Source organism: Takifugu flavidus, chromosome 5, assembly GCF_003711565.1.
Source record: "Takifugu flavidus isolate HTHZ2018 chromosome 5, ASM371156v2, whole genome shotgun sequence".
NCBI lineage: Eukaryota > Metazoa > Chordata > Actinopteri > Tetraodontiformes > Tetraodontidae > Takifugu > Takifugu flavidus.
Window position 1 is genome coordinate 15,097,426 of NC_079524.1, and position 10,084 is coordinate 15,107,509.

Here is a 10,084-nt window from a genome sequence, read left to right on the forward strand (position 1 = left end):
CTTAATGCCTTAGAATTCCGCTTCTCCAGTTAGGAAAGCACAAGCAACCAAATGTGTTTAAGTGTTTTATAATAAAATGAGTTGACTCACCTTCAGCGCACCATCAGCCAAGGGCTGGGATTTCCTGCTGAAGCGCTCTGTGATTGGGCAGAATGTAATCCGATCCACCAATGAAAGACAAGGACTTCTTCGACGGTTGCAGACTGTAAAACTGCTCTCCAGCGCCACCAATGTCTCTACAGAGTAAATTCCTGTGTCTTTTCTTTATCACTGATTTTTCTAAATGTTCTTCGTAAAGTACAACATTAAACAAATGTCACACAAGAGACCTGAACAAATGCGAGCGAGGACGCTTATAATACTGATCTAGACCACGAATATCAGTAAAGCGTACAACATATCCATCATTCGTCATTGTTTCCATCACCACCCTTGTGAAATATGCCATATTCGACTATCATTACAGTTTTAAAATATTTGACAAGCGTCCATATTTTTTTTGTGGGTTACCGCAATCTTGTGCAAGTCTCTGGACGTTCGTAAACGGGAAGCGTCGCAGCGTTACCTGGAAGTACTCCTGATGGAAGAAGCGACTGTCTTGAAAACATGGCGGATAAAGAACAAAACAGGCAGGCAAACACACAGGAACAGGTATCTTCTTTTCTTTATTGTGATTTCATTCGCGTAATAACATCTTAAAACATAAGCGCTTGTTCATATAGAGGCGGTAGGTGACAAAAAAGTCATCTAAAATGTGAGTTTTGGTTAAACGACACTGATCTTCGTTCGTTGTTAGCTTCACTGCAAACAGGTTATGGTTCACCAGCGACTAAACACGGTTCATTTTTTTTAACATAGGTGCAGATGAATGGCCCTTAATATATCACCTCAGTACGTCAAGGAATGGAATATTAATGGCCACGCCAGTGATCGGATCTTAACCCAATGGAGCACTCTTTTTAGTTACTTCAAGTAAGTTACTAGCACCTGGATGTATATGTGCTCGAAGAGATTATTGCACCTCGTTCTTTTTAAATGCCATGTTGTAAAAACCACTTGCGTTTAGTCTGCTCGTTGATGAAGATCCATCTGTGTAAAAGAGCATCCAAACCAGCATGAATCTCCAACCACCAGTACCTGTGATACACCCCGTCCATCCTGATGTCCAAATGAAGCCCCTGCCTTTCTATGATGTGCTAGATGTCCTAATCAAGCCTTCGAGTTTAGGTTTGTTCACATCTTTTGGATTTCAGTGAGTGATATAATTGCTTTCTTACAGATATTAGCAGATCAAAGGGTTTTGATCTTCTCTAGAGCAATATTCAATAATGACTCGAATATCTTTTCAATGACCGTTTGAGGCTTCAGCTGGTACAACACATCCAGATATTCAGAAACAAAACTGAATTTCTTTGACCAAAAATGGTGTCCCTCATCATTCAGTTCAATTTTATTTTTTATAAAATAGTAAATTTTGATATAGCATGAGTGTGCTTTAATATCATTTCAGTGATGACACAACTAAACACTTGTTCTTAGTCTTTTGTGATGTCTGTAACTCATGCGTGCATTATTTTAATGCTTCAAAGCAAGTTTACCCTCAATATTTATTTGATTATTTTCCATCAGCCATGGCAATGTTGGTAGTACAACACAATAACTTGCATTAATCTATGGATGCAACTTTGATATTATTCCTAATCAGCGGGATGTGGGTTCTCTCTGGGTCCTCCGGATCCCTCTCACAGTCCAAGGACCTTATGTTGGCCCTGCAATGAGCTTGTGACTTGTAGAGTTTATGTCACCACTCGCCTGAAGGCAGTTGGGCCTCATAGCGAAATGGTAAAAGAGGCTTTGAAGTCAGTTTGTTCTAGCCAGTACTAATACTGTACAAATGTATAAGTTTGCTGATGTATTATTTATATGAAAAGAATTTGGTTGTGAATTCATGTATAAATTGAATCTAGTGATTGTCAAACCGTTTTCAGGAGCAGGCACTGCACAGAGGTACCACCAAGAAAAATATTTTGTCTTTGCCTTGACACCACAACAGGTTCGAGAAGTATGCATATCGAGGTATGAATGTGTTTTTTGATGCTGATGTTTTTAATATGCTAATCATATTTAAATATTAGATATGCTAGATATATAGTTGACATCGATTCATTTATTTTTAATCAGTGTAAATTTTTATTGATGAAAACAGTTTTCTTGTGTGTTTACAGGGATTTTCTTCCTGGTGGCAGGAGGGACTACATGGTTCAAATCCAGCTACGGTGAAAATGTTGTATTAAATACAGAGATATTCATTTGTAATGACCATCAACCCCCAACATGAATGGAGACACATCTGTTTGAAACTCCTCATTGATTACCTCAAGTTCAATAAGCCTGTATTTGGTCTACTGTGTTTCACTTTCATAGTACTGACTAAAGCATTGTGTCCTTATCATTACATTGATTCGAACTTTGAGAACATTTGGGATGTGGTAAAGACAGAACCAACAGTCCACCTCTCCATCAAGAAACTGAATGGCAAAAAAGCCAAGCTGAATGTCATGATTATAGAACAAGACATCTATTTCAAAAGTCTTATGATGTTATGGCATTTTATAATTTCATTGTTCTAAATTCCAGCTCTGTGTTTTTCAGATTTTGCTTATCAGAGACAAGTTGCCCTCAAGAGGACAATTATCCAAACAGTCTCTGTATAAAAGTCAATGGGAAGATTTTCCCTTTGCCTGTAAGGGTTTGTCTTTCTTCAAAAACCTTTTTCCTTTAACATACAAGACTTGTTTTAACTATGTCAATGGAACATTCTTTCCTGTAGGGTTATGTACCTCCAGCCAAAAATGGCATGGAACAGAAGAGACAAGGCAGACCTCTCAACATCACTTCACTTGTCCGGCTCTCCTCTGCAGTACCAAATCAGATTTCGGTGACTTGGTCTCCTGAAATTGGAAAAGTGAGAATACAAATGTTATCACACATGTAGAACTCTTTAAAGCCTGTTATATTTGATGTGGTTTGATTAACTGTGGGGCTTGAGGTTGGTAACGTTTGTGTTAATCTCATTTTTCAGACCTATTCCTTGTCTGTTTACCTGGTGAGGCAACTGACATCCCCACTCCTCCTGCAGAGACTGAGGATGAAGGGGATCCGAAACCCCGATCACTCCAGAGCCCTCAGTAATTTCAAAGTTCAACACTGTTTTGTCCTGATTTGTAGAGAATCAATTTAGAAAGGCAAATGTTATTTATATGTTAAAGTCTATCCATGTTAATTCCCACACCATAACAAATGTAAAGCAAAGAGTGCTCTTAGGGGCACTTTTCTTCTGCGTACTTCATTCTCATCTCAGCTTGACTCCCTGTCGGTATTACAATCTGGCAAATTTACCACACTATTTGAGTACACTATTTGAAACCTTCATTATAGTTGGTTGTATTACCGACGCTGTGGGGAAACGGCTGTAGTGCAGTAGCAATTTATAGCTGACGTAATTAATTAGAGGTTAGTGTAGAATACTGGGAATGCGGAAGAATAATCAGATCTGTTGCTGGTACCGTGTTTAAACATGTAAAAGATTATTTTTTTATGTTTTGGAATAGAGTTGTGTTTATCTGACTACTCATATGTTTCCACTTGCCCCGCCTTCTGTATTCCAGTCAAAGAAAAGCTGACAGCAGATCCAGACAGTGAGATTGCTACAACAAGTCTCCGAGTTTCACTTATTTGCCCGGTAAACAAAGCATCTGCTTTGGATTTTTATCAGAGCAAAATTCACATTTAAATGACAACTCTGCATCTCTGGTGAGGCTGTGGCTCAAAACCGGGAGAATGAACTAGCAAGGCTGCTGAAGAGATTTAAAATATTGACTGACAGGGGTGAGAGAGGGTTGTTCATTTCTGATGTACAGGAATATTGAAAGTTACATTTGTAATCTGAGAAAGGTTAAGATAAAAATGAAGTCCAGACCATGCCCATTCTCATGGAAACATGGCAGAGTTATGAGGTTGTTAACTAACCACACAAATTTGTTTTTTGCAAGATTAAACTTTAACTTGCTAAAAGAGCCAAGACCAAAAGCATGATTTAAATTTCAGCCATTTACATTGACATATATATTTGGCCCTGTTTGACATAGCTCTTTTTTCTCCTCCAGTTGGGGAAGATGCGTCTGACAGTGCCTTGCCGGGCAGTTACCTGCTCTCACCTGCAGTGTTTTGATGCTGCCCTGTACCTGCAGATGAATGAAAAGAAACCAACCTGGATCTGTCCTGTGTGTGACAAGAAGGCTGCCTATGAAAGTCTTATTATAGATGGGTAAGTTAAACCTTGTCTTTCCAAATTATATCCAATCTAGTGATTTACCACTGATGGACTCAGTCAAGGTGTAGAAAAACCTCAAATAGGACCAAGAAAGATGGAAGCCAAAGTTTGACTCACATCACAAAATGTCTTCACACTCATGTCAATGCTAAGTTGTAAAACAATCTCAAATTGTGTTTTTGAAAACACTGAGCGACAACTGATGTAACTGATGAAGACAACCCTTCGTGGACCAGCTACTTTGCTGTTTATTTCAATGCTTCATCATTCCTCAGGTTATTCTTGGAGATTCTGAATGACTGTTCAGACAAGGATGAAATTCAATTCCAGCAAGATGGAACATGGTGTCCAATGAAACCAAAGAAAGAGTCTTTCAAAGTCCCCACGCCATTGTTTCAAAAAATTGAGCGTAAGTATGTTAGTTTAAATTAATATGTTGTTTGCATTTTTTTCTGACAAGTTTTTGAAAGCCCTTACAGCACAGTTTGTTCAGACCTAAATTTTCTACCAACTAACCTTTTTAACAGCTATTTTGCCATAAATGCACTTGAAGAATTTGTATCCTCTGCAGTTCAAAGTTTTTAATTAATTGCTGCTGTCTTCTGTTGGGAAATTGGTGCTGAAGTATCAGCAGCTTCATAAACTTTAACCTTTGCAAGTTACAGTTAACAACTGTAGAATGTTGTAAAATTCTGTCTGCCTGTTGCCGTAGCCTCTGCTCCACCCCGTCAGTCTTCAATGTATTGCAATTCCTCTGAGACCAGCTCTACCAAGAAGGCAGATGTGATCGACCTGACGATAGAAAGCTCCTCATCTTCCGATGAGGATGAGGCAGAGTTCAGGATCCCACCATCCAAGAAACACTGTGTTTACATTTCTAAAAATGAGGAGGTGCATGCGAAAGGGTGAGCGAACAGACAGACCTGCACAGCTTATAATTTATATCACACTGATCTGCATTATTCACATATACAATCATTTTTTCCTGTCATTGCCTATATTGGACTTTTTCGAATTTGAGTTCTTTCAAATATAAACATAGTGATGCCATTAAATAGAGGTCTGGCTTGTGGAAACACGATAGAAGCCTGTCAGCCTTGTGCATTTTTCACCTGAATAGTCGTTTAGAGTGGCTGTTTTCCCTCAGGGTGTTGGCCTATCAGCCCAGTGTGTGTTTGCCAAATGTCCAGGCTTTGGACCCGTCATATCTGACATCTACACTTCCTGACTATGCAGTACCCTTTCACTCCTCCACCCTGGCCACGATTCCTACAGACCCACAGAGTGAGTCAGCTGTGCTTATCAGACCAGTAATTCATGACTGGATTGGAATTAATTTTCTCTTTTCTCCATTTAGGTCTGGATATGTTTTCCTTCATTCAAGACCCCCAGGTATGTGCTTTTTAATGCTAGAAGGTGTTCTTTGTGACAACGGAAGCTTTAAAAGCTCTAAGCTAATCTGCCTTTTCAGACTGTGTTTTGTTTTTGTTTTCTAGACTTTTTTTTAATCCTTTTTGGGGTCACGGGGAGGGCGCTGGAGCCCATTATCATTTGGGAGTTTCTGTACCTTGCTCAAGGGTACCTCAGCAGTGCTTTGGAGGTATTCTGGCACCTCCCCCTACTACCAGAAAAACAACCAGAAGAGAGAGTTTATGCAAAGTGTTTGCTTTTTTGGGGGGGGGGGCGTTTAAATACTTTAGTGAAGCAGGTTCTAGTATTACCTTTGCATTTGTTGTAATTGAGCAGATCTCCAGGAACCTACAGTTGTGTTCAGAATAATGGGCTTATATCATCACTTACCAAGATCACTCAATGCTGCTAGCAAATATTTTACTGTTAAGACATTTTTGGGTCAGTGCAGACTTTTTTTAGAAGGGTTAGCCTGCTTTGATGGGGGAAAAAAAGAAAATGATCACCTTAAATTATCTAATATGCTTTAAAATGGCAAGCAAAACCAGAAAACACCTGTTCAAGCTAACAGAAGAATGTCCAAAATGGCAAGGGCTGGCATAGAAGGTTCTCAAAGGAACCAGCAAAGACACATCTGTGAACTGATGAAACCACACTTGTTCTTCAGATGACCCCCCCCCCCCAATAAAAAGTCCAAATTCAAGCTACCATGCACTGACAACAGTAAAGAGAGAGAGCGTTTGTTTTGTTATGCCTGGTTTCTGATGGTTGTTGCTTTCCACTGTCAGCAGTACCAGCCCCAGATGTTCCTGGACAACCTGACCAGCAGCATGCAAAGTGTGGCTGCAGCCAACACCAGTACAGCCCTCATGCCCTCAGCAAGCAGCCACTACGACACCATCAGCCACACTACTGCATCAGTGCATGAGTCCCAGGTCATTACGAGAGGACGGACTGATGGCAGTATCGCAGATATTATTTCTTTAGACTGAGCTGCAGTCCTCTCGGACCCACACTGCGGTAATCCAGTTGCCAAATGACGACCGCCTGCTCAAGACAATGCTGTTTTGTGGTTATTCCACCTCTGGTTTTAGTAATAACTAAAAAGGAAAACAAGGACTAAGAATTCATCCTAAGCGAGGTTTAAGGCCATTCTATGCCAAGTTTTAACCTGGGGACACTGGTCCAATGTTGTAAATGCTTTGGTGCCTCATAGAATCTTTGTTTATATCAGATTGCTTATATCAATTTCTGTAGCACTCAAGAGGTTGATCCCAATCTTTTTAATGTTTAAATTATTTTATAAGGGAACAGGTGGAAACAGAACACCCCTGTATGTGAATTGAACAGTTATCCTGACTGTTAACTCTCTTTTCCATGCGTGCAGACATCCACAACAGGGCAAATGTATACCTGTTTATGTACAGCTTGTGATGCTTTGCTTGTTCCATGGACAAATCATGTGTGTTGACAGATAAAGGGTACCTCAATCAGGATTTTGGTGTCTGAACATCATACACAGCATCAGTGATCGGGATACCCTAAATGGTCGTTGGCACTTTTTCCAAGTCAAGCTGTAGCATTTTTGGGGCGATGCCAGAACACACACTGAGCCTGTAAATGACTCCGTGTGTGTAGTGAACCATCTCAGTTCAAAAGTAACACTTTAATCCTAACCAGTTTCGATTAGCAGGTCATTGATTAGAACACCCTTAATGTTTGACTTTATCTTTGTAAATCATGGCCTTTGCATTTATTGTGATTTATTTTCAGCTTTTAAGTACTTCAGGTGGATTCCTTTTATTCCCGCATGTTTTGTAAATTCCAGCATACACGTGTGAGTCTTTTTATAATAACTTTCTGGATGTCTCACTCGGTGTTTGTCACACACACGACACATGTGTAGATGCGTGCTATGACTTTAATTCATGCAATGTTGGTTTGAGACCCACTTTTCTACCAAAAAATAGGGAAAATGAAGAGGAATTTGACATGGATGACATCTTGCAGGGTTTTTAGTGTCACTACTACTTTATGATCTTTTTTTTCTTTCATGGCTTCTTTTGGACTGGGTATTTTTATGTTATTTATATTTTTTTAATTATAGGTGTTTTAATTGGTTGTTTTCAGTTCAGGGCTTCACTTTTAGAAAATTCCAATGGATGTGTTTTACACCCTTTACTTATATTTCCATTAATCATCATTAAAAAAAAACTAAATGTGTACATGTGCTAACCAGTGGAATTATAAAGGTGTACAGGAGTCAACTTGAGTTGGTATGAAGTTTTCTCTTTACAATGGAATTAGCAGTAACCCCAATAGATATTTGTGTGTCATACACCAATGACACCACCAGGCTGCGCTATGACTCAAATCGTCCGGTGTGTACCAACTTCTTTATCATCAGAGAGGATCATGTATGAGTAGTTTGAGTCGTGACCAAAACGTGAGTAAAAGACATATGATGGCTGTTCAGCTGTTGGCCACTATGTAAGTGACTAGTAATTCTATACAGTTGATCCCAAGTAGAGAATCATTTCTGTTTTTAAGGCAGCCCTGCCTCAAGATCAACCATCCAGGTTTGACCTTTAGCTTTGACCTTTGTGCACTGAGATTTCTGCTAATTTTGTGAATGTTTTGAGGATATACTACACTGTAAATGTTTTTATCATTGTGACAGTTACATTTCCAGCCTTTGATCTCTACTCTTTGATCAACGTATAGAGCCTTCAACACTATGACTAAACAAGGATTTAGTTTACAATGAAAACAATAATTGTTTTATTTTAATTTGATGACATAATTGTGATATTAACTCCACCATTACATCCCTGTTGACTTTAACTGAGCCTGAGATAGAACTGGAAATATCCATAACTTGAAAAGGAACGTCAAGATGCAGGAACCACCTAATATTCTTGCAGAATCAACCTGATTTGGATGACAATCCTGCCAAAAATATAACCCCACATCTATGTTGTTTATAATATTAATAACAATGCATTGTATTTTCTGCTATGTAGAAGACAGATTGAACTCTTCCTGGATAAGTGAGCATTCCAACCCCCTTGAATTGAGCTGGAATCTGAAGTTTGTAGACCTCTTGTTGGCACATGAAGAAATGACCTCTCATCCATCTGAAGAACATTTGATTTCTAATGTTTCATGGTTGTGGAGGAACTTCAAGAAGTCGTTGAATAAAACTCCCACACTAAACATTTGAATATCAAAATGCTGCTTTTACCTGAGTTTATGATCACTTTGTCATTTAAAACATTGAAACCACCATAAACTCAGCACCATATATTGCATAAAGAGTTCTATAAATATTGAAATAGTTATAGAATAGAGCTAATTTTGGAATTCTCCAGAGAATTTCATCCACTAGAGATGTTTTTATAGACCACACAGAGCAGAGGAGCTTAATATCTAAGTTTCAATTAGTGAATGAAGTTATTTAGACCATCCTGCTGTGATCCTTTAAAGAGTAAAGGATAAATTGTGACACTCGTGCTGCTACCAGATTGTGCTACAGTACAGAAACTGTCCACAGAGCCTGTTCATGTCCCTCTATCTCTGGTACAATGGGAGGTGCAGGTTCATTCACTGCTGGAAATGGGAACCGTGACGAAGGCAACCCAACGTCCACGTCCATGTGAGAATCTTTCATCTCATAAAATAAGACACTGCTTTGGAGGAGGGACTCTGATTGTCCAGAAAAAATCCACTGAATTAAATATTACCTGCAGTCGGAGTTTTCGAACCTCTGTAGGTCATGAATGAATCAGGTCCATGTAGCATTTCATCAGTGGGCACAGAATGGTTAGTAGGCACAGAATTCCTCTTTGTTTCTGTCAGTTAATAATGGAAAATAAATAAAGATTGGCGTATCACTTATTTAATATTTATACTACAATCGTTGAGACTGTCACTCAATTTTAATATTAAATGTCAAATATATTAAACCAGATTATTCTGCAAGTTCCAGCATTATAAAAATAAATAATGCTGTGTTTCATACTCTGTTATGACATATTTCATGTTTTGAAAAACAAGGTTTAAACTCGACAATGTTTGATGCCGATGGACTGAGCAGGATCATTGTTGTGGACTGTCCAACGGACTCTTCTGAGGTGGTGGGTGACAGTCAGGCTGAGATGGACCTCTTCCTCCCTGCAGAGCAGCTCCTCCACAACACAACCACAGGTCATCCCTCATCACCTCAAAATGTTCAACATGACACATAACTGAGAGGTCCGGAAGTTTTTTCTGTGTTACAGCACTATAGCAGCATTATCAGTATTCACATTTAGATTCTATCTCTTTTTACACACACGTCGT

At 39.1% G+C, this 10,084-nt stretch overlaps 1 protein-coding gene across 3 annotated transcripts; it reads left to right on the forward strand.

The window, feature by feature from the left end:
- The first annotated feature begins 856 nt into the window (after positions 1-856).
- Positions 857-8,010, forward strand: pias2 (protein inhibitor of activated STAT, 2). 3 transcript variants are annotated; one of them, XM_057032142.1, is made up of 14 exons: positions 857-972; positions 1,101-1,227; positions 1,989-2,076; positions 2,226-2,276; positions 2,653-2,743; positions 2,831-2,965; positions 3,083-3,188; positions 3,669-3,742; positions 4,167-4,327; positions 4,609-4,742; positions 5,046-5,238; positions 5,481-5,617; positions 5,691-5,725; positions 6,532-8,010. In XM_057032142.1, the coding sequence occupies exons 2-14, from the start codon at positions 1,116-1,118 to the stop codon at positions 6,733-6,735; spliced, it is 1,521 nt and encodes a 506-aa protein (XP_056888122.1). In that variant the 5' UTR covers positions 857-972; positions 1,101-1,115; the 3' UTR covers positions 6,736-8,010. The 3 variants fall into 3 exon arrangements, with proteins under 3 accessions (XP_056888122.1, XP_056888124.1, XP_056888123.1); XM_057032144.1 differs by having other exon boundaries at positions 1,135-1,227; XM_057032143.1 differs by lacking the exon at positions 857-972 and having other exon boundaries at positions 1,107-1,227; positions 6,535-8,010.
- The last annotated feature ends 2,074 nt before the right edge of the window (positions 8,011-10,084 follow it).